The sequence below is a fragment of the Gorilla gorilla genome, chromosome 12, assembly GCF_029281585.2.
Source record: "Gorilla gorilla gorilla isolate KB3781 chromosome 12, NHGRI_mGorGor1-v2.1_pri, whole genome shotgun sequence".
Classification (NCBI taxonomy): Eukaryota; Metazoa; Chordata; class Mammalia; order Primates; family Hominidae; genus Gorilla; species Gorilla gorilla.
In genome coordinates this window covers 128475780-128501313 of record NC_073236.2, presented here as the reverse complement: position 1 = coordinate 128501313, position 25534 = coordinate 128475780, and the positions used below count along the sequence as shown (strand labels likewise).

The window sequence follows — 25534 nt, the reverse complement described above, 5'->3', positions numbered from 1 at the left end:
CTTTGGGAGGCTGAAGCAGGTGGGTTGCTTGAGGTCAGGAGTTCAAGACCAGCCTGGTCAACATGGTGAAACTCCGTCTCTACTAAAAATATAAAAATTAGCCAGGCACGGTGGCACACACCTGTAATTCCAGCTACTCAGGAGGCCGAGGTGGAAGGATCGCTTGAACCTGGGAGGTGGAGGTTGCAATAAGCCAAGATCATGCCATTGAACTCCGGCCTGGGCAACAGAGTGAGACTCTGTCTCAAAAAACAAAACAAAACAAAACAAAAAAAACTAGTGCTTTGGTCCAGAGAGTGAGCTTGGGTGCTTTTCATAAGTCATTAGCTTTCAGTTTGCCTGGCTTCTCTCCTTGAATCTTACTAGCTGTGGTAGGTTAGATTGTTGCGCCTGTTTTTGATTTATAGCCTGGCAGCCTCAAAACCATCCTTTTTGCCTGCTAGTGAAAATGAATCTGGGCCTTTTACATATTTTTTCTTCGCTAGCTGGAGCAATTTTAAGCTTTGTCAGTAGAGGGCGCTAGAGAGATGCTGCAGACGAAAAACTGTTTGCTTTCTGGTTCCCATAGGCTTGACCCGCAGCCTGCTTTAAGGAGTGGCTTCTCCAGCGAACAGCTCCTAGAGCACACACAGCTTCTCAAGCACACAGCTCCTGCACAAACTGTGGTGCATCTATGCAGTGGAAAATTATTCAGCAACAAAAAAAATGAGCTATCAAGCCACAAAAAGACATGGAAGAATCTTAAATGCATATTGCTAAGTTAAAGAAGCCAGTCTGAAAAGGCTACAACTGCATATCATTCTGGAAAAGGCAAAACTAGAGAGACAGTAAAAAGACCAGTGGTTGCCAGGAGTTAGGGGTAGGGAAGGGGAGATCAATAGGTGAAGCACAGGGGATTTTTAGGGTGGTGAAACTATTAGGTGTGATACTGTAGTGGTAGATACAAGACCTCATGCACTCAGCAGAACCTGTAGAGATGTACAACAGAAAGAGTGAATCCGAATGGAAACTATAGACTTAATAATAACGCATTAATGTCAGGTCATCAGTTGTAACAGGTGTACTACATCAATTCAAGATGTCATTAATAGTAGGGGAAACTGTGCACAGAAAGAGGGGGTTATATGGGAATTTTGTACTTTGCATCATTTTTCTGTAAACCTAAAACTGCTCTAAAAACATAATCTATTTTTAAAAGTCATTGAAGGCAAAAATAAAAGGTTCAGCAAACCCTGATTTTAGAATTTTGGGTCCCCCTCCTACAATTCTGCCTAGAGTATTTGATTATTTCTTTTCATATTTACAGTGGCACAAAGGGAAAATAATGGACACTTTACGTTTTACCTAAGACATTTTGCAGTTCTACATAGATACTCACATTTCATTTTCATTTTTATTTATTTATTTTTTTGAGACAGAGTCTTGCTCTGTTACCTAGGCTGGAGTGCAGTGGCGCAATCTTGGCTCACTGCAACCTCTGCCGCCTGGGTTCAGGCGATTTTTGTGCCTCAGCCTCCCGAGTAGCTGGGATTACAGGTGTGCACCTCCATGCCTGGCTAATATTTTGTATTTTTAGTAGAGACAGGGTTTCTCCATGTTGGCCAGGCTGGTCTCAAACTCCTGACCTCAAGTGATCTGCCTGCCTCAGCCTCCCAAAGTGCTGGGATTACAGACATGAGCCATCATTCCTGGCCTTATTTTTATCATATTCAACTCATCCATTCAAAATGCTGATGTATCAGCCAGGCACGGTGGCTCACACCTGTAATCCCAGCACTTTGGGAGGCCAAGGCTGGCGATCACCTGTGGTCAGGAGTTCAAGGCCAGCCTGGCCAACATAGTGAAACCCCATTTCTACTAAAAAACGAACAAACAAAAAATACAAAAAAATTAGCCAGGTGTGGTGGTTCACGCCTGTAGTTCCAGCTACTCGGGAGGCTGAGGCTGGACAATCACTTGAACTTGGGAGGCAGAAGTTACAGTGAGCTGAGATCGGGCCACTGCACTCCAGCCTGGGTGACAGAGCGAGACTCTGCCTCAAAAAACAGAAAAGAAAAAAGAAAGCGATCAATGTTTTTACTTTGTAAGCCATGGTTTTATGTACAGGGTGTACAAAAAATCTTCAAAGGAAAAGGAGAGTCCGTGGAAAAACTAAATTCTCCCTTTCAGATTTGTCCACTGTGTGGTAGTGGCAACAGCAATTTCTGGAAGAAAGGTCTTGGATAGCACTGCCAAGTTGCAGCTTCATAAACTATCAAGTGAGCTGTTTTCCGTGAGGACAACTCACACACTTGCTATCACCATACACAGTGAGCTACTAAAGATACCGCAGCTCTCAGGGCTGACGTCAAGCGGATATGAGAATGCGACACAGCTGATTGCCTGCTCCAAGTCCCAAATTGGAAACATGAGCTTGCCCACATAAGACATTCCAACTAACTCGACAAATGAATCCTCAAATGCTCCTCACAATCATTTGTTTTAAAAAGCTCAAGTGATTTTTCATTGTCTCAGACTGCTGCTGTGGAAGGTTGCCTATTAGAAAAAAAAAAAAAAACAAGGACAGAATCAAATGGAATATTTCCTAAGGCAGGGAGGAAAGAACAAAGTATTAAAAAGGACAAGAAGTCCCACTGCTGTAACAGAGATAGAGATTCCTGATCAAGAAGCCACATTTTTAGGAAAGTGGGATGTGCCGTTTTATTTTTAAAATGAGATGCAATCAATGACACATGCTGTACAGCATGTATTCTGTGTACTAGCCTCTCCCCTGGTTTCATATTCTTTTTCTACCCTTATTTACCCTTTGCCCCAGTTTTCTTAACTCTTTGAGAAAATACTTTATCTTTTCATAAGATGTTGGAAATCCTATTTGATACATTGTGAAGTGAAAATAAGTAGAAAATGCCATATTTTGAGCATTAATGATAACTTTCTAAATTTGCTGCAATGGATTATTTTTGGTAACTCTACTTAAATAACCTCAAATCAAATTCCCTACTTGAGTATAAGCATAAATATTCCAGATTTCTGAAATCAAGATTTAAAGTTATTCCAGCATACATGTATATACATACACATCCATGTAACTTTCATGAGACATGTATTACAAGCTGTTCGAACTACCGTTCCAGAGGTTCACTGACCAACGAAAATAACCTTAGTAGTGAAGTACAAAAAACCAAATCCAGAAAGCAGTCCAGGGGTTTAGTGAGATTGCTTCTTCTCACCGAGCAGCGTCATACAGTATGTATTCCTACCCATGCACACTGGTCAAGGGAAGAAAGAAGTGGTCAGTAGTAGGAGGAATGGGCTTAGGTAGTGATATGGTTTGGATTTGTGTCCCTGCCCAAATCTCGTGTCGAACTGTAATCCCCAGTGTTGGAAGTGGGGCCTGGTGGGAGGTGATGGGATCGTGGGGGCAGATTTTCCCCTTGCTGTTCTCATGATAGTAAGTGAGTGCTTACGAGATCTGGTTGTTTACAAGTGTGTACTGCCTCCTTCGCTCTCTTCCTCTTGCTCCAGCCATGTAAAATGTGCCTCCATCTTCTCATTCTGCCATGATTGTAAGTTTCCTGAGGTCTCCCCAGCCATGCTTCCTGAACAGCCTGTGGAACGGTGAGCCAACTAAACCTCTTTTCTTTATAAATTACCCAGCCTCAGGTCGTTCCTTATAGCAATGCAACAAGGACAAACTAATCCAGGTGGTATGGTCATCATGATTTGATAGTTAATGTTTGCCTGTTTGCCCCAACTGCTGAAGAGCTGTCTGACAATTAATACCATCTCTAGTAACTACAGCACGAGCTGAAAGAATTCCACACCTCAAATTCCATAGCCTGACAAGGGGTCACTTTCATTTTTAAAGGGAATATGGCTTGTGAACCGTACTGTCTGGGGTCCGAATCCTGGCTCTAGTATTTCCCAGTTGTGGAGTTTTGGGCAAGCATGCCCTCATCCTCCCGAGCCTCAGCAACGACACTTATCTGACAAGGTAACACAAATATTAACTGTTTCTCCTAGTCCAGGGGCCGCCACCTGGTATGGGCTCAATAAATGGCAGTCATTATTATGAGTAGATAATTATAACAATAATAAAGTGTTAGAAAATTCATGAAAGTACAAGAGGCTTGAAATTTCTATAAACCACTCCCCAAACATGATATAATGTTTACCTACAACCCGGTTTTTCCTTTTGCACCAACTAAAATCCAGCTGTGCAGCTGAGAGGCAATGAAATTGAGAAGAATGATTCTAAATTGTTGTAAATATATTTTCAAAGGATTGTAAATATACTTTCAAAGTTAAATGTAAAATGAGAGCCTGTTTGTAGACAACTGAGTTGGCTTGTGATGACATTTTTTACTAAAGCTGTCAGAGGATCTGAAAGAATTTTGCAAAGTACTGGACATGATGTTCAGCTTCTTTAGAAAGCTGATGAGCACTAAGCAATATGTTGCCTTGTTGTAAATAGCGAGTCAGTGTCATGGTCTTTACGCTCCTTCACCAGATTATGTGATCGAATAAGTAACCACATGTTAGGTGGAAACAAATTGTAAAAGGCTTTTAACTAAGCAACATTTCAATATTTGTTTGTTTTTTTTTGAGACACGGTCTCTCTCTGTCACCCAGGCTGGAGTGCAGTGGTGCGATTATAGCTCACTGCATTGCAGCCTTGATCTTCTGGGCTCAAGTGATCCTCCCACCTCAGCCACCCGAAGTGCTGGTATTACAGGCGTGAGCCCCCGCGCCCAGCTTCAATATTTCTTTTAAGTCTGGTTTGTTTTTTTCACTGCCAACACATTTTTATCTTAATGTTACCACCCAAGTCAACCAGAAGTCATTTAAGAAATAGCTGGTGTAGAAAATAATTTTGCAAAATCAGAAATCAGTTCAAAGGCTGGATTCCAAACCGGCATGAGCCTGTCCCCAGTGTTGGTGTCTTGTCTCCATATGGTCTTTTGCCAACTCATCTGCTTTTGCCCCCGACCTGCCCTTGGGCAGAATCCAGTGCAGATCCTCATGCATTTAAGGAAGGGTGTCTGAAGGCTTACTCAGCAGCCACCAGTCATCATGTCTTTTCTATTTTCTATTACCACATTCAGTTACAAACAGGTACACAAATATGAAGAGAAATGGAGGGCAAGGGACGTAAGATGATGTTTCTCCTGCCCTGGTAAAATGTCTTCTCTGGCAATATTATCTCCGTTGGTAGAATGGTTGCCTGTGGGGGTAGGGAGAGCAGGGTAAGGTTTTAAACAAATTCTTTTTTGCAATATTCACTGATTATTTTATTTTTTCTCCATTGAAGAGACTCTTTTTTCTTTTTTTGCTCTATTCAGCCATTTTATGCTTTAACTCTGCAGACAATAACAAAAAATACACTAAACTACATTTAGACAGATGGGAAGAAATGGAGAAAAGAACAATTACTCAAAACACTAAGCTGAAGCTGAGTGTTGTGGCATGCACCCACAGTCCCAGCTACTCAGGCAGGAGGATCGCTTGAGCCCAGGAGTTCAAGGCTGCAGTGAGCCATGATTGCACCACAGCACTCCAGCCTGGGCAACAGAGCAAAACCCTGTCTCAAAATCAAAACAAAACAAAACAAAAAACCCCACTAAGTTGATGAAAATGGTCAACTTTTTGGCCTATCGACATCTACATGCGCCCGCATCATTTGTTGAAAAGATTGACCTTTCTCCATTAAATTGTTTTATCAGTTACACATTAAGTTCCTATGAGAGTAAGAAGAACAATAGGTTTGGAAGAAGGTTTGAAGATACAAGTGAAAGTCTGAAAGAGACTTGTTCTAATGTGGAATAACTTATAAGTTTTTCTGACTAAACTGTTAATTTTCATAGAATTATAGACTCACATGTAGTTGTAAGAAATAATACAGAGAACTCCTGTGGATTCTTTACACAGTTTCCCCAATGGTAAACTTGGAAAGTTATAGTAGAATATCACAGCCAGGATATTGACACTGATACAAAGTACAGGACAGTTTCACCATCATAAAGATCTTTTGTGTTGCTCTTCTAGAGATAGCCACACCTACCCCACCCCACCACTGTCCCTGGCCTCCGGCAACCACTAATCTGTTATCCATTCTTTAATTTTGTTACTTCAATAATGTTATATAAATAGGACCATACAGGATACAACCTTTTGCAACTGGCTTTTTTTTTCCCCACTCCATCCCGTTCCCTGGAGATCCATCCAAGTTATGTGTATCAATAGTTTGTTCCTTCTTACACACACTGGGGCCTGTAGGGGTTGGGGAGGGAGAGCATCAGGAAGAATAGCTAATGGATGCTGGGCTTAATACCTAGGTGATGGGATGATCCGTGCAGCAAACCACAATGGCACACGTTTACCTACGTAACAAACCTGCACATATTGCACCTGTATCCCGGAACTTAAAAGTTGAAGAAAAAAAACAGTTTGTTACTTCTTACTGCTGAGTGGTATTCCATGATATGGATGTGCCACAGTGTGTTGAACTGTTCCTCCTTCTCAGGACATCTGGTTGTTTCCAGGTTTTGGCTGTTACAAATACAGCTGTTATGAGCTTTCATGCACAGGCTTTTGTGTGAGCTAAGTTTTCATTTCTCTGGAACAAATGACCCCCAAAAGTGTAATTGTTGGGTCTTACAGTACTTGCCTTTAGTTTTATAAGAAACAAAATTGTTTTCCAGAGTGACTGTATCATTTTACATACCCACCAGCAATGAATGAGTAATCCAGTTTCCCTGCATCCTCACTAGCATTTGGTGTTGTCACTTGTTAAATTTTAGCTGCTTTTTTTTTTTTTTTGAGACGGAGTCTCACTCTGTTGTCCAGGCTGTAGTGCAGTGGTGCGATCTCGGCTCACTGCAACCTCCACCTCCTTAGTTGAAGAATGTGTTGAATCAGGGAAAAGTTATTATAAAGTAAAAAATCTAGGAGTATCTGGCAGTCGTAATGGGGCTATATGCCCCAAAGGGAAGCAGTGGCTTTGCTTCACCAAAATTGGACAATGGGGAGTAAACACTCAAGTGCTAGAGGACATAAAGAGAGAAAAGATGATAGCCAAGGCAAAAGCCAAAGCCAACAACTCCCCTCCACAACCACCCGTAGTATTTCCAACCCTTTATTAAAAACTACAAGCAGACGTATCCCTTCCCAAGCCAGGAAAAAACCTGTTTGTAGATCTAGGAGAACTTACCGCGCTTACCATGAATGTGTCCAATTGCCGGGTATGCGGGAGAGCCCGCATATGAGTGAACAATGGCCATGGTTTGGGATAGACATTCCCCCTCACTTACTAGCATCCCAAAACCCCAGCCTCACTTTCACTCTTCAGGAACGCCCGCAGTCCTGGACACTTACCAACCCAGTAAGAGGGACGGTGTGCATATCCCGCAAGTGGACTGATAAAACCCATCGAGCCATATAGGTGCAAGCCCTTGTCACCAAACCCTAACAGTCAACGCCTCCACAGCCGAGTGGTGGCCAAGGTTACCCCACGGAGCCTGGTCTCCCTCTAACTTAAGCTGCTTCAACTGTGTTCCATCAAAAAGGGCCTGGAACTGTACAAACACCACTAACCCTTATGCCACATACCCCCACCTAAGTGCACGATGGGTCAGTCCTATGAATACCAGCCTACAGTGGACTGCCCCTGATGGATTCTTTTGGATATGTGGAACCCAGGCTTACTAATGGCTACCTTATCACTGGCGAGGTCCTTGCTTCCTAAGCACAATTAAACCTGTATTCTTTTTACTTCCAAAGCAGGCAGGCGACACCCTCGGAGTCCCTGTGTATGATAACTTAAACAGAGAAAAACGATCCTTAAAGGTAGGAGGAAGCCAAAGATGGCGAGAGGACGAGTGGCCTCCGCAACGGATCATCAAATATTATGGTCCTGCCACCTGGGCTGAGGATGGTTCATGGGGTTATCGCACTCCCATATATATGCTAAATAGAATAATTAGACTACAGGCTGTTCTAGAGATAATCACTAACCAAACCGCCTCAGCCCTGGAAATGCTCGCGCAACAACAAAACCAAATGCACGCGGCAATTTATCAAAACAGGCTGGTACTAGACACTTATTAGCAGAAGAGGGTGGGGTCTGTGGTAAGTTTAATATCTCCAATTGTTGTCTTAACATAGACAATAACGGAAAAGCAGTTCTAGAAATCGCTTCGAACATCAGAAAAGTAGCCCATGTACCAGTCCAAACCTGGAAAGGGTGGGACCCGGCAAACCTTCTAGAAGGTGGTTCTGTAATTTAGGAGGATTTAAAACGCTGTTAGGGACAGTAATCTTCATCACTGGGCTCCTCCTGTTTCTCCCCTGGGTTATAATAAAAGGTAACCCCTGGGTTACTCCCCTGGGTAATAATAAAAGCCATTAAAACTCTTACAGTTAATCGCCAGACAATCCAGATGATGCTCCTGCTACGACACAATGATACCAACCCGTCTCTCAAGAACACCCCCAAAAGTTAAGGTTTTCTTTTTCCAAGATGCCCATGCCACCCCCTATGTCACGCCTGAAGTAGTTATTGAGTAAGTTGCCCCTTTTCCTTTTTTTTTAATAACCAAATAGGCAGGAATGAAAGATTCTCCCCAGTGCCTGAAAGCTTGAAGGGATGAATAACTCCTCCCTTCTCAGGCCCAGTCCCAAGGCACAAGGCCACTTATGCCAGCAGCCAGCAGCGTGCATCAGCAAGACAGCAGAAGCAGGAAAACAGCCTGCTGGAAGACACTTACCCTGGCCGGAAGACATGTACCCCTGAAGATGGAGAAAGAGGCCATCCGGGTACTACGTAGCAGTCACGTCAGACTGGGACACTTCCTGTTTAGAGAGGACTATAAAACTCCGGTCCGGTAATCACTTGGGGCTGACGCCATTTTAGGCCTCATCCCGCCTGCACCCAGGCACTCATTAAAACAGCGTGTTGCTCCACACTGCCTTGTGTTGTCTGTTGGTGCGCTCTCGGGGTTCAAACCGATACAAGAACCTTTCAAATGGTAGTAAGATTAAAGGTTTTTATTAATTGAGTTGTTAATAACAAAAAAGGCACAGATCATAAATGTGCAGTTATGAATTTTGGCAACTGTATACATTCATGTAATCACTACCCACAACAAAAATAGAATGTTTCCACCACCACAAAAACTTTGCAACACCCCTGTACCTCTTTCTAGTGCATTTCCAATCATGTCCTCATACCTACCTACCCCACAACCATTTTTTAATTTCTTCCAGAGCTAAGGCTTAATACATTGAATTTTACATAATCTTAGGATAGACTGTCCCACATAAAGGAGACTATCTGCAATAATTTATGTTGGAAGAATAAGATATTGATGTCAATTAATACATTTTGTGTCCTGGTTTAAAAATGCTTCTACTACTAATTAAAATTTTAAAGACATTTTCTTGTGAAAGTATAAAGGGATACTTTTTTCTATTTTCAACATTATGAGTTCAAAAGTTCATTCTGATAGAAAATTTTATTTTGTGTTTCAACTATGTATGGATAGAAATAAAACTAGGAAGAAATATAGATGATTCTTTATACTTCTTTGCATTTTCCAAATTTTATGCTACAACCATGTATTGCTTTTATTGGTACAATAAAGCAATATCATCAGTGTAAAGTGTACTTATTTTTTCATAATTATGTTAAGTCTCTTTATATTTATTTTGATCAAAGTGTCTTAGAGATGTGTTTTCAATTAAGAAGTCCCAGGGTCTCCAAGCTCACTGGCACTGTCCTGTTTTTCCTCACACAAATACTAACTGCTATGGACAATGACACAGTTCTGGGAAAAACCCATGAGAGATCATTAGAGATAAGAGAGAATATTCACCATGTTTGTTTCACTCCCAGGAACAAGCAAAGTTTTGTTTCTCAAGGTTTTATTTTTATTTTTTTGAGACAGAGTCTTGCTCTGTCATCTAGGCTGGAGCAATTCTTCTGCCTCAGCCTCCCAAGTAGCTGTGATTACAGGCGCCAGCCACCACACCCAGCTAATTTTTTGTATTTTTAGTAGAGACGGGGGTTTCGCCATGTTGGCCAGACTGGTCTTGAACTCCTGGCCTCAAGTGATCCGCCCGCCTCAGCCTCCCAAACTGCTGGGATTACAGGTGTGAGCCCACGCCTGGCCTCAAGGTTTTAATTTACACTCTTTCCATCTCATGATACGTAGTACCATAAAATTGTCTTTTTCTTTTTTTGAAGAAAAATGGGTAGCAATTAAAAAAATAATGACAGCTTAGTATCATGACAACTATGATATGACAGACTTATCTGGCCATGTGCTGTTGAGATCTGAACACTCAAAATACCTCCAAAGTGTTATCAATCAATCAATCACACTTCAGACAGCAAGCTAATTGTTGAATTCATATTTGCTTTACACGAATTCCCTATTTGTCATTACCATAAAATTAATTGCTAAAGTGCTTTATTGCTAACCGTGCTTACATAAATAAGCATAACTATTTTAATCGCTTAATGTCTGATTAGAATCACTATCATTAATCTTTGACACCAAAACATTTCTGATTAAATATTTTAAATAAGAAACGTAATTGGTAGAGCTCAGTTACAATGTAGTAACCTTTTTGGAGGGGGCATTATAATGAAAGTTTACAGCAGCACTGTTCACGAGAACTTTCTGTATGACAGAAATGTTCTCTGTGCTGTCCAGTGTGGCAGCCACTAGCCATATGTGGCTACTAGACACTTGAGATGTGGCTAGTGTGACTCAGGAATTGAATTTTACATTTCATTTCATTCTAAATTAATTATAATTTTGATTTAAATAGCCACATGTGGCTAGTGGCCACCATATTAGATGGTGAAGGTTTATAGAATAAGGCTTAAAACCAAAATAAAAGTCTGCTCCTACTATACACAAGGTTTTTTTGCCTTGTATGAATTGGAAATTTAGTGTCTAAGAATCACTGATATTCATAAATTTGTGATAAACAACAGACTTGTTGAGACCAAAGTACTAAAAGGATACTTAAATTCGTTTTCATCTTCAGTGTGATTTATGGGAATATTAGGCCAAAGAAGAATGTTGTCCTTTTCTGATACAAAAGGAAGAGATCAATTCAGCAGAATTCATATTGTTTTAATTCCCATATAGTTAGGAAGTTATTATTACCCTCAAATGGCCTGAACATAATGACTAAGATGAATATTTATGTGTTTTGGTGTCAGACTTATTTCCTTGTAATTACAGTCTTGGGCCACGTCATGACATTTTGGTCAATGGCAGACCACATATACAATGGTGGTCCCATAAGATTGCAATACCATGTTTTTACTCTACCTTTTCTATGTTGAGATACGTTCAGATGCACAAATACTGTTGTTACAACTGTCTCCAGTATTCACTACAGTACAATAGCCTGCGGTACAGCTTCGTAGCCTCGGAGCAATACACTCTACCACACAGCCTAGTGTGTATGGGCTGTACCATCTAGGTGTGGATCAGTGCACCCCATGGTGTTCACACGACAGAACTGGCCAACAATGCATTTCTCAGAACACGTCTCTGACATTAAGCGACACATGACTGTACCTAAAAAACTTGAAGTACGACTTCTCCTTAACATTATTGAGAAAGGGACATTTTCCTTTTGAAAATTACACCAGGTCAAGAGCTGCACCATCCATTCTTTTTCTTTTCTTTTTTTTTTTTTTTTTTTTTTTTGAGACAGAGTCTTGCTCTGTCGCCCAGGCTGGAGTGCAGTGGTGCCATCTTGGCTCACTGCAACCTCCGCCTTCTGGGTTCAAGCGATTTTCCTGTTTCAGCCTCCTGCGTAGCTGGGATTATAGGCACGCCCAGCTAATTTTTATATTTTTAGTAGAGACAAGGTTTCTCCATGTTGGCCTCGACCTCCTGACTTCAGGTAATTTGCCCACCTTGACCTCGCAAAGTGCTGGGATTACAGGTGTGAGCCACTGCGCCCAGCCAGCACCGTCCATTCTTAATGGAAGACTTACTTTCTTACTTTCGTCTTTTTTTTTCTTTTTTTTTTCTTTTTTTTTTTTAGACACAGTCTTGCTCTGTCGCCCAGGCTGGAGTACAGTGGCGCCATCTCGGCTCACTGCAATCTCCGCCTCCTGGGTTCAAGCGATTCTCCTGCCTCAGCCTCCCGAGTAGCTGGGATTACAGGCACCTGCCATCATGCCTGGCTAATTTTTGTATTTTTAGTAGAGACCGGGTTTTGCCATGTTGGCCAGGCTGGTCTTGAACTCCCAACTTCAGGTGATCTGCCCGCCCCGGCCTCCCAAAGTGCTGGAATTACAGGCATGAGCCATCACGCCCGGCCTACTTTTATCATATTCTTCACACACTCTGACCTCTCCTTCCTACATTTTCTGTTGTATTCTCTATTGCAGGGATGGAAACAGCTTCTGGGGAAGGCTCGCTTTGTGTTATTATCAAGATGACAACGTTCTAAGCCTCCAAGTGCAGTTTTGCAGTTGGAAAGGGCCTCAGTCCTGCCACCCCCACCCTGGTTGCTTTGCATTCAGGCCGTTAGGCCTGGACAGCCCCATGGATGCCATTGCTTGGCCTCTGCCACCTTTCAACAGGGACTTGCAGTGAGATGAAGAACAGCCTCAAATCCTCACGTGTCATTCCACATACGGGTTCCTCATTTAGACACACAGAATGAAGAGCATCTGCGTTCACCTTCTCGGCTGCAGGTCTAGGTCTCCTTTGACTGGTAGGTCTAGGTCTCCTTTGACTGGTTGGCTCTCCTTCCCCAGCAGGGGCACATTTCTCAGCAGAGATTTATTTTTTCTTTTCCTTTTATTTTTGGAGATGGAGTCTCGCTCTGTCACCCAGGCTGGAGTGCAGTGGCATGATCTTGGCTCACTGCAAGCTCCGCCTCCTGGGTTCTCACCATTCTCCTGCCTCAGCCTCCTGAGTAGCTGGGACTACAGGCACCCGCCACCATGCCAGGCTAATTTTTTGTATTTTTTAGTAGAGATGGGGTTTCACCGTGTTAGCCAGGATGGTTTCGATCTCCTGACCTCATGATCCACCGGCCTCGGCCTCCCAAAGTGCTGGGATTATAGGTATGAGCCATTGCGCCCGGCCTCAGCAGAGATTTCTAAGGCAATCAACTGAAGACTTCACACCCGAGTAACCTACAAGTCCTTCCGGTTGGCTGCCTCCCAGATCTTGTGGAGCAAGATGCCTGAGCCTTCCCTGCTCCTGGGAATGGCTGGCTAGGAGGGCCTGTGCACCCACATTTTAAGTGTGGTTGAGAAAAGCCTTGGGCATCTTCAGAAGCCTTGACATAGTTTTGCTGCTTTCCTCTCCCTGGCAGGACTACAAGTATAGCCACAGAAAGCTCAGTGCACAAAGTAAAGACACACCCTTGAGGACAGTATAGCCACAGCAAACTGTACTAATTAACCACAAAACCAGCTCTAACATATCCACCTCTTGGGCATAATGTTACTTATACAATGGGCTTAACAAAACTGATATGCAGACAAAGACAGCTTAGGTAGGCCCTTTTGACACTTATTCCTGAAGACAACAGCACTATGGCTGCTTTAGGAAAGTGACAGCAAACGTGTGAAAATTTCTCACCTTCTTAAAACCTGTGAATCACCATCTACTTCTCTGGGAGTGGGAAACTCATTTGGTTTTGGCTGGGGCTTTCGCTGGGACAACAATCTGTTCTTGGAAGGTCCGAATGCTGCAGAGAGCTTGATAGGTCGCCTGTGCTAGCATGCAGATCAGCCAAGGATGCTTTAAAAGAAGAAGTGTGCCCTCCATCATGTAAAAAGACCCTATGGTGGATTAATGTAAGATTCTAAGTAAAAATATTCATTCAGTTACAGCCATAACTAAAACAGAATTCAGACTAGCTTTAATTCTACTAATTAGAATTTTAATCAAATACTTATTGATACAGTTTGAATGCACAATCCTGCCAAATCTCATGTTGAATTGTAATCCCCAGTGTTGGAGGTGGGGCCTGGTAAGAGGTATTTGGATCCTGGGGGCGGATCCCTCATAAATGGCTCGGGTCATCCCCTTGGTAATGAGTGAGCTCTCTGTCTGAGTTCACATGCCATCTGGTCATTTAAAAGGGTGTGGCACCCCCCGCCCCACTCTCTCCCCTACTCCTGCTTTTGCCATGTGATGTGCCTGCTCCTGCTTCACCTTCCACAATGATTGAAAGCTCCCTGAGGCTTCATCAGAAGCCAGGCAGATGCCAGCACCAGGCTTCCTGTAAAGCCTACAGAACTGAGCCAATTAAACCTCGTTTCTTTATAAATTATCCAGCCTCGGTATTTTTTTAATAGCGATGCAGGAACGGCCTAAAACACTTACATAGTACTTACTGTATGCCAGGCTCTGTACATTAAAAATACCTTAAAAATAAGTACTTAAAAATACTAACTCAGCCGGGCACGGTGGCTCATGCCTGTAATCCCAGCACTTTGGGAGGCCGAGGCAGGCGGATCACTTGAGGTCAGGAGTTCATGACCAGCCTGGCCAACCCCTTTTCTACTAAAAAGTACAAAAATTAGCTGGCGTGGTGGTGCATGCCTGTAATCGCAGCTATTTGGGAGGCTGAGGCAGGAGAATCACTTGAACCTGGGAGGTGGAGGTTGCAGTGAGCCAAGATCGTGCCATTGCACTCCAGCCTGGGCGACAGAGCGAGACTCCGTCTCAAAACAAAAACAAAAAAATTAACTCATTCAATCTTCATATAACAACCCTATGTATTTGAGTACTCTTTTGGGCACATGGTAAATAAATCTCCTTTTTATCTCACCAATCCAGTCCAGTTCCTAATGGATGCTAGAGCCAAACCATGAACACAAATCCCATTTGTGCTCCGAAGCAATCCTACACCACGTTTTGAAAATTAATCAGAATATTTGAAAGCAAAACGTCCTAGTCAATATAATCTGTACTTTTTCTAAAATGGCTGAACCAGTAAATAAAAATAATCTTGTTTCCTTGCTACTTGTCACTTCTCTCCTCAAGCGATCTTCAATCCTAGAAGGGACAAAGTTGACATTCACTGAACACTTATTTTAAGCCAGAACATGCCTCCCTGTACCCCCTCCCCACTTAACATTTTAGCGGTAAGCCTGAGGCTCACAGAGGTTCAGCAAAGGAATTATGGTCTTAATGCTGGTAACTGGAAGACGGAGAATCAAGCCCTATCAGTCTGAGGCCTTCTTCACGGTGGGACCTTGGTTGTTTATCTTTGCATATCTAACACTTAGAAAATGTGCAACACATATTTGTTAAAGAAATGAAAGAATGAACAGATTCCCATCTTGGTGACTGTAATTTAACGCTTTCACTAGATTACTCTGCAGCCATCTTTCTTTTTTTATATATTTATATTTATTTAATAAATTCTCTATTTTTGGACATTTAGGGCAGCTAGAGGTATTATTGTAGATATTGCTGAGATGAATGTCCCTCTGACAATTGTCTGATTATTCTTTTTTGAAATTTTACTTTAAGTTCTGGGATACATGTGCTGAACGTGCGGGTTTGTTACATAGGTATACATGTGCCATGGTGGTTTGCTGCACCTATCAACCTGTCATCTAGGTTTTAAGCCCCGAATGCATTAGGTGTCTGTCCTAATGCTCTGCCTCCCCTTGTCCCCCACCCCTTGACAGGCCCCGGTGTGTGATATTCCCCTCCCTGTATCCATGTGTTCTCATTATTCAGCTCCCACTTATGAGTGAGAACATGTGGTGTTTGGTTTTCTATTCCTGTGTTGGTTTGCTGAGAATGATGGTTTCCAGCTTCATCCATGTCTCTGCAAAGGACATGAACTCATCCTTTTTTATGGCTGCATAGTATTCCATGGTGTATATGTGCCACATTTTCTTTATCCAGTCTATCATTGATGGGCATTTGGGTTGGTTCCAAGTCTTTGCTATTGTAAATAGTGCTCTGCAGCCATCTTTCTAAAATACAACTCTGACCCACTAATGACTGGTTAGATAAAAATCATCACCACCACCCCTGAAACGACAACTCTTTATCTTACAGGAATTGCAGAGTTCCGGAAGCCCTAGCACCATGTTTTTCATACTGCAGCTTGTGACTGGTTAGGTCTTTACGTTGTCATTTTTGTAAATAAAATGGAATAAATAGAAAAGTATCTTGCAGGGCAGTTAGGTAATTATTTTGAGAAGTTCTTGTGTGTGCACTGGAAGCCACGGACAATGTCTTCCTCACTGTGGGTCATAGGCAAGTTTGGAAACCACTGCTTTAGCACACTGAGTCCCTCTGGACACTCTTTGACTCCTCTGTTTTTGTATAGCTTTCCTCCTCAACTGGAAGGTTCTTCCCTTTTCTATGCCTGGGGAGCTTCTAGTCATCTTTCAAGTCCTAATTTAAATGTGTTAGTCACTCTCTCACTCATTCTTTCCTCTGGTGGGCATCTGTTCCCATCGCGGGGTAGGTAGGTAGTTTTTCGTTTGCTGGTCTCCTCTCAAGCTGTGGTTAAAGGCAGGGAACATGCCATTTTTATTTTTGTCATTCAAGTGCCCATAACAGAGTTTGATCTATAGAACGGACTCTAAAATGCTTACTATTTTATAGAACCCTGTAATTAATTTTTATTGAACATACATTTAATCCATATGTTTTCTACATTTTTTTTAAGAGACAGTGTCTTGCTCCACTGCCCAGGCTGCAGCACAGTAGCGTGATCACAGCTCACTGCATCCTCGAACTCCTGGGCTCAAGCAATCTTCCCCCCTCAACCTCCCAAAGTGCTGAAATTACAGGTGTGAGCCAACACACCTGGTCCCAATTTCTCATTATTGTCATATTCAGATTTTTAAAAGCAACATCATTCCTATGTTACTAATGCTTAAAAACAGTGAAAAGTTTTAAGACAACTCACGTCCATTGACTGTGATGCTGGGGTCTGTTCTGAACGAGATGAACACTATGCAACATGATTATGATGCAATATCCTCCTAGTTTTTCCCAATGTGGATACAACCTCATTTAAATCAACAATGCCATCAGGAGCAGATTTCAGAAGATCCATACAGACCTGGCAAGGTGGCTCACGCCTGTAAACCCAGCGCTTTGGGAGGCCGAGGCGAGAGGATTGCCTGAGCCCAGGAGATTGAGACCAGCCTGGCCAACATAACAAGATTCCGTTTCAAAAAGAAAGAAGACCCATACACATTTTATTACAAAGAGCAATGCATCAAAAGGAGGCTTATTAACTCCTGGTGGAATAAAGCAGAACACAAAGATTAGTAAAACTTAAATGCTTTGATTTCAACTAAATTTCTGTCTTTATAAACAGGCATCAATGGGGATTTAAAGGAAACAAGCCATATACGACTTGGATTAAATCGGAAAATAATTTTCCCCCATCAATTTTGCTGTGTTCTTTAGATTTTCATTTAGTCATTTAGTTTTCCAGCTGCCTTTGGGAACACCTAGAATTCTAGAAGAAATGTGCAAAGTAGCTCAGTTCCTAATGTGACGGAGGGTGGGTGGTTTTCTTTTCTTTCCACCTACGCCGCACCGTGGGTGCTGCGCCTCATGACTGAAATGCTACAGAAATGCTTGGGAACAGCCCCCAGCCTCGACCACACAACCACTTCATGTGTGAGCTTCGCGGTTCTGTGTTGAGACATGTTCTGCTTCAAGACCAGTGGGTTTGCATTCTTGGCACAAAATTTCAGGACAGTATAAGCACTTGATGTTGCCACCTTTGTAGACACCACTGCCAGGTTTTAACCTGGCAAGTTAAAAGACTGTAAGGTTTTAACTTCTCTCACTATAGTTTCAGGCTATAAATAGAGGAGAACTAGGTAGGTGCTATTCCCTCAGCATGTGTGTGCACTGACTACAGTCGCAAAGAAAACGGAAGGTGACCTTGAGGACGAAAGGGCCATAAATCACGACGGCAAATTATTGTACTAAATAAAGGAGAATGAAGCTGAGGAAAACAGTAGTACATCCAGTGAGGCTGGTCTGTATTTACACAAGTCAAATCATGTGACGAAATGTACTATCTAAGAAACAAATATTCCAGTTATCAACTTGGACTTGCAATCATCTTGGACGCAGATCTCAATTTAGTATCACAGAATATGAAAACTAAAAAGGAATTTGGCCAGGCTCGGTGGCTCATGCCTGTAATCCCAGCACTTTGGGAGGCTGAGGCGGGTGGATCACCTGAGGTCAGGAGTTTGAGACCAGCCTGGCCAACATGGTGAAACCCCGTCTCTACTAAAAACACAAAAAATTAGCTGGGCGTGGTGGCCGGCGCCTGTAATCCCAGCTACTCAGGAGGCTGAGACAGAATTGCTTGAACCCAGGAGGTGGAGGCTGCAGTGAGCTGAGATCACGCCACTGCACTCCAGCCTGGGCAGCAGAGTGAAACTCCATCTCAAATAATAATAATAATAATAATAATAATAATAATAATAATAATAAATAAAAACAAAAAGGAATTTTACAATTATAATTTTATAATTTATATTTGTAAGATGCATCTAACATCATAGCCAGGGACAGAGCTGGGACTCCTACCCCATGGGGCCATGATGGGCAGGAAGCGGATGCTGGGTGTTTATTCTGTCTCAGATCCAAGTCCGCCCTTCTCGTTTCTATTCTGTGATCCTGGGACTGGCTCTCTGCAAACCCATTTCCTGTATTCCCTTGCTAGCTGGTGAGTTCTGACACGAGGAGGCAATGGTAGGAGAGTGGAAAGTGGGAGGAGGAGGAACTTTTCTTCCTTTTTCTAGTTCCCGTCTGTGTCCCTACAGCAGTAGAAGATTGTGATGGCTCCAGTTTCCAGATTGTTTTGGCAGCTCAAGTATGTGGCTGTACCCATCTGGGGTGGCACGCCAGCTGTGCCATCCCTCAATCAGAGGATTGGGCCCCAGACATTTGGTGGGTGTCTCCTTCCCCACTGGAAGTCCAAGCACTGTGGTGGCATCTCCTCCAAGGTCTAAGTGCCAGCCGCTTGGGGACCTCTCCTATGAGCTCCTCCGCGTGGGGACCTCTCCTATGAGCTCCTCCGCATGGGGACCTCTCCTATGAGCTCCTACGTTACGGTATCCCTACTTTTCCTAGGGGTGGTAGTCACTTCCTGAATTTGTTTTTATTTTTTAAATAACTGCTCCTTGAGGAGCAGGGCTAACTCATAAGCAGTGTACCCAGAGTCGGCCCCTGAATGTATTCATATCTGTTACCTCAATATCCCCTTTTTGCTTCTTAGCCTTCCAACATCTGAGTAACCCATTTCCTGTCTTCACTCACCTCTGCTGTAATACCTACAACGGTTTTCTTACTGGACCCTGACTGATACAGACCTTGCTATCAAAAGTGCATTTACTGCCCCCTTGGCACACGTATGTCTTACGAAGACATCTGGGGTACTTGCTCCTTCCTGCTCGACAGGTCCAACGTCACAGAACAGTGTGATGTCCTGAGGAGGCTCAAAAGAATCAAGATCCCTGCAGACCAGATTATGGCAAGAACAGAAAAAATCACATAGCCAGGGTATTACGCTGACTTCTTGAGAGCAAGGACTTCTTTCTCACCAAGTTGATTCATTTAGATTTGATATATAAAAATTACATGAATTCATTTTGTTAACAAGAATGTGATCCAAAAATGTCTTTTTCAAGTCAATGCTATTCTTCAGCAGCATCTGTTTAATTGAAAGCAAGTGAAGAAATCTGAATAATCGTGAATTCTCTGCCAGATGGCAATCATCACCCAAATTTGTGTTAGGCACCCATTATACGAGTAGCAAACAAATGCATTCAGAAGGCCACTTTTCATTGAGCGACTAGTGCTTCAACTTTGCCCATCATAAGCAACTGTCAACAGTTCCGAGTGAGCCGAAGGCATTTATGACACTAGTTTGTGAGGCTATTTTGACTGCATTATTCTTTCCCTCACTGACCTGCGGCAGAGACTGCTAGTTGTCCCCAGACATATTAGTTAAGATGGGCTAAGTCATGTTGCAGTAAAAATTAACTTCAAATAAATCTCAGTGCTTTGATACAGTTCATGTTGCATGTAGATTGGCAGAGGCTCCATTCCCATTCAGTCTCTGAGGGATCCAGGTCAGTGGAGGCTGCAGTGCCTTGTAGCAACATCTGGAACCTGTGGCTTCCTTGGCTGCCTTGGCAGGAGAGAGCTACTGGAGACTATAATCTTGTCACCACGTGTCACCTCCCGTCATAGCCAACTGGCTAGAACAAACCAGATGGCCTCACTAATAGGTTCCATCTTTTGGTTCCCAGAAGGGGAGGGGAACCAGAACTTGATAGACACTTGAGTATCTACCATATCCAGTTCCTATTCTTCCCTTCTTGAATAGCAACAGAATTCTCGGTCGTTAGCTGGGCACGTGGCTGTACCTCCCTCCTCTAAACATGACATTTCTAAGTCTAAGTGGCTAAGCTGTGACCAATGGATGTCAGTTAAAGTGTGGTCACAACCTGCTGGAAGTGTCCTTAAGGACAGGAATTGTACCCTTCTTCTCCTTCTTCATCCTTCCTGCTGGCTAGCATGTAAATAATACGTACTATTATGGGGTGGGCTCCAGCAGCTCCCTTGCATTTTGAAGTGACCTTGGGAATGGAAGCCAAGCATGAAGAACCAATACCTGGAAGGGGCCTTGGTTCCTGACCTCTTGGAGAACAATACCAACTCGGGACTGTCTCCTTCCTAAATGTGTGAGAGAAATAAACTTCTGTCTTGTTTAAGCCACCGTTGTGTGTTGTGTGCAGCTGAATTTAATCCTCACTAATATGGAGCCCCAGTGCAAAGTCTGTTCCGGATTCTTTTCTCAATAAGTAATATCCCTCTTCCCCTTCCATGGTCAGAATCAACTGATAGACATAAAAAGATAGAGGTAAAAATCTCCCTGCTATTACTAATAAAGCTGATGGGGATGTGGCTTTAGATTGGTGAGCAAAACGCTAGTTAGCACTTCCTCTTGAAATGGACAGATTATCTGCCTCTGTTACTGACCTAACTTAGGTCTCTTGGCCTCAGCACCATTGGCACGCTGGACCGGGTGACTGTCGCTGGGTTTATCCTGTACACTAGGTTTAGCAGCATCCCGTCCTCCACTCCTAGATGCCAACAGCACTCCAGTCATGATAATCAAAACTGTCTCCAGACATTGCCCAGTGTCCCCTGGGGAACAAAATGTCCCCAGCTGAGAACAATTGGCATAACTGAACAATTGCAGGAGCCCCCCTCAGGTCAATCCAGATGCGTATCTCCACAGGCAGGAAATTCCCGAACAGAGGAAAGCCAAAGCCACCAAGCCTTTCATGTCCAGTTCCCTTTTCCATACTCAGAGAAGCCACCCGCTTTGCTTCTAAAAGAGCGACTGAGGGAGTAGCAGAGGCCAACAGTGTCACTCTAATCCAGGTTCCTCTACACGGAAGCCTAATGCTAGCGTAGTTCTGAAAATGCTCCCTTCTTTTGTCATCAGCCCTGTGTACAGAGATTCATTTTTCCTGACAGCCTAAATTTTCACAAACATTAGCTAGAAATAATGTGAATGACTGGTTGGATACAATTACCTTCATTCGAAATAAAAGAATGGGAACTAGAAAGGCTCAATGAGCAAGAATAAAGACATTGGGTCCAGCACTATATTTTTTTAAAGGTGGCTGGCCACTGCTTTGAGTCCATGTGTTTATCCTGAGAGTCACTGTGGGTGTTTGGAGAAAGGAGGGAGTGTATTGTGTGGGGGTGTGCACACAGGCCCCTCTTCAGCTCTCTCAAGAGAAGGAGAGCTGCCTGTAGTTACAAGCCCTTGGATCCTTGGATAGAATAAGCTCGGGCCTCAGCACCTCCTTAAACTCTAAAACATTAAACACCCCACAAAGCTTTTGTTTATATATGTATTATACTGACTGATATGTAAAGTATTGCACATTAAAACTAGGAAATTATATAAGTATTGCAAATTAAAACTAAGAAATTATATAAGTATTTAATCCATCTAAAAATAAAAATAGTAAACACAATACATGTTAAATATTTTTATGGAAAAAACTATGTTTTCCAAGACAAAAACAATTTAGTGAAGATGGCACTATTTTACATTTCACAAATCTCTTGAAGTCTGGCCTAATAGAAGACAGATGGATTTTCCTGTCAGCTTGTGTGAATTCTGCTGTGATACGTTTTGGTTTACATACATAAAGAAAAACCCAGCCTCATATAAATATGTAGTTGGAAAATGGAAAGTTGTTTTAATAGCCTCTTCAGATCCCAAAGGCCATCCTTCCTTGAAACTACATCAGAACTTGCCAAGTGGTAGCTTCAAGGTGAGTTGCAACCCTCCACCTCTGGGCATCTCGCCTTCCAGACCTGTGGTCCGGGGCTGCTCCTCCGGCTGCGGTGATGGCCACCTTGCTTGACCCATGCCTTGGCTTTGGAGACTCACATCTCCCAGGCCATACTGTCACTCTTCATCACTTCTCCCACTGCTTCTCCTTTATACTGTGTCCCCCTTTCTTCTCTCCCTATCCTGTCATCCTGGCTCTTTCCTCCTTTTGTTTTTTGCTCCTTTCTTTACCTTCTCTCAGCAGATCTTCCCTTGCTTCTCTGAGCCCTCGCCTCCTGTCCTCCGAAGGCCAGGCTGAAAGCCCCAAATATCATCCCTTTCCCACCTGACTGGAGTGACAGTAGGGCCTAAGGCCAACAAGGCACCAGGTCTGTCTTTAGTAGTCAGAGAAACTACAAAAGCAAAACATAAAGCCAGGAGAAGGCACTGCCTTAATCTGCAGCTAACGCCTGGCAAGGCCGGGTTGCACCGCTTGGAGGGTGGGGTAAGCCAATCCTAATAGAATCAAAAAGCCAACTTTGAAACACTGTAATACAATGGGTTGCTTTTAATGACCCAGGTGGTTTTATTCTGATTTTCATTTTTAATTATGTTAATCGAGTGGCCCATTTCTGAGATATGAAGAAACAGTTTCATGTACGAAAGTGAAACGCTGGTTCTGTCTTAAGCCCCTCAAGCCCTCAGCGGCACCATCATTCACTTGCTAACCTTGGGCATTCACTTGACTCCGCCAATACATGCATCCCTGGGGCCAAAACCATCAAAAGGGAGGCACAAAAGGAGTCATAGCTGTCTCAAGTACAGGGGGGCTCATCTTTTGCTGAGGCAAAGGACAATTAGTTAGATGTGCTTTAACTTTTAGCAAAATGCAAATTTGGCAATCATTTTTTTTTCATTACAAATTCCGTTTGTTAGTTACTGAAGTCGTCTTTTTTATTTATTTATTTATTTATTTTTTTAACTTTAGATGGAGTCTCGCTCTGTTGCCAGGCTGGAACGCAGTGGTGCAATCTTGGCTCATTGCAACCTCTACCTCCTGGGTTCAAGTGATTCTCCTGCCTCAGCCTCCCAAGTAGCTGGAACGACTGGTGCGCGCCACTAGGCCCAGCTAATTTTTGTATTTTTAGTACAGATGGGTTTCACCATGTTGGCTAGGATGGTCTCGATCTCTTGACCTTGTGACCCGCCTGACTCGGCCTCCCAAAGTGCTGGGATTACAGGCGTGAGCCACCACGCTCGGCCTGAAGTCATCTTTTAAAAAAATTTCTCAGGGCCAGGTGTGCTGGCTCATGTCTGTAATCCCAGCACTTTGGGAGGCCGAGGCGGGCAGATCACTTGAGGTCAGGAGTTCGAGACCGGCCTGGCCAACGTGGTGAAATCCCGCCTCTACTAAAAAAATGCAAAAATTAGCCAGCTGTGGTGGCCCATGCCTGAAATCTCAGCTACTCTGGAGGCTGAGGCACGAGAATCACTTGAACCTGGGAGGCAGAGGTTGCAGTGAGCTGAGATCACACCACTGCACTCCAGCCTGTGTGACAGAGCAAGACTTCGTTACAAAAAAAAAAAAAAAAAAAAAAAAAAATTTCTTGGGAGTTGGGTCGAATGATGTAGTCAGGTCAGGTCACTTATCAACCACCAACAACTTACTGAACGTTGTATTACTCCATTCTCATGCTGCTAATAAAGACATACCCAAGACTGGGTAATTTATAAAGGAAAGAGGTTTAATTGACTCACAGTTCAGCATGGCTGAGGCCTCAGGAAACTTACAATCATGGTGGAAGGCGAAGCAAACACGTCCTTCTTCACATAGTGGCAGGAGAGAGAAGAATGAGAGCCGATCCACGGGGGAAGTCCCTTATAAAAGCATCGGATCTTGTGAGAACTTACTATCACGAGAACAGGATGGAGGAAACAGCCCCCATGATTCAATTTTCTCCATCTGGTCCCTCCCACAACACGTGGGGATTATGGGAACTATAATTCAAGATGAGATTGGGGTGGGAACACAGCCAAACCATATCATTCTGTCCCTGGCCCCTCCCAAATCTCCTGTCCTCATAATTCCAAACATAACCCTGCCCTTCCAACAGTCACCCAAAGTCTTAGCTCATTCCAGCATTAACTCAAAACTCTAAGTCCAAAGTCTCATCTCAGACAAGACAAGCCCCTTCTTCCACCTATGGGCCTGTAAAACCAAAAGCAAGTTAGTTACTTCCTAGATACAATGGGGGTACAGGCATTGGGTAAATACACCCGTTCCAAATGGGAGAAATTGGCCAAAACAAAGAGGCTACGGGTGCCATGCAAGTCCAAAATCCAATATGGCAGTCATTAAACCTTAAAGTTCCAAAATGATCTCCTTTGACTCTGTGTCTCCCATCCAGGTGATGTTGATGCAAGAGGTGGGCTCCCACGGCCTTGGGCAGCCCCACCCCTGTGGCTTTGCAGGGTACACCCCCACCCCCATCTTGGTTGCTTTCACAGGCTGGTGTTGAGTGTCTGGGACTCTTCCAGGTGCACAGTGCAAGCTACCATTCTGGGGTCTGGAGGACAGTGGCCCTGTTCTCACAGCTCCACCAGGCAGTGCACCAGTCAGGACTCTGTGTGGGGGATCCAACCCCGTATTTCCCTTCCACACTGCCCTAGCAGAGGTTCTCCAGAGAGCGAACTTCTGCCTGGACATGCAGGTGTTTCCATACATCCTCTGAAATCTAGGCAGAGGTTCCCAGACCTTAATTCTTGACTTCTGTGCACCCATAGGCCCAACACCATGTGTAAGCCACCAAGGCTTGGGGCTTGCACCCTCTGAAGCAACAGCCTGAGCTTTATGTTGGTCCCTTTTAGCCAAGGCTGGAGCTGAAGAAGCTAGGATGCAGGGCACCATGTCCCAATGCAGCATAGAGCAGGGGGGGCCCTCATAGGCCCCCAGGCTTGTGATAGGAGGGGCTGCTGGAAGGTCTCTCACATGCCCTGGAGACATCTTCCCCATTCTCTTGGTGATTAACATTTGACGTTACTTATGCAAATTTCTGCAGCCAGCTTAAATTTCTCCCCAGAAAATGGAGTTTTCTTTTCTATCCCATCATCAGGCTGCAAAATTTTCCAAACTTTTATGCTCTGCTTCCTCTCGAACACTTTGCTGCTT

General features: G+C 43.5%; 1 protein-coding gene across 4 annotated transcripts in view; it reads right to left on the bottom strand.

The window, feature by feature from the left end:
* Positions 1 to 2036: 2036 nt before the first annotated feature.
* E2F6 (E2F transcription factor 6) overlaps positions 2037 to 25534 on the bottom strand; it is a 46649-nt gene continuing 23151 nt past the window's right edge. For 3 of the 4 annotated variants that reach the window (XM_063696060.1, XM_063696063.1, XM_063696062.1), the window contains one exon: positions 6044 to 9016. In XM_063696060.1, the coding sequence (XP_063552130.1) occupies positions 8865 to 9016 (152 nt within the window). In that variant the 3' untranslated portion in view covers positions 6044 to 8864. Of the gene's footprint in view, positions 5225 to 6043; positions 9017 to 25534 lie in introns of those variants that run through there. The other variant, XR_010130057.1, reaches the window with a different exon arrangement.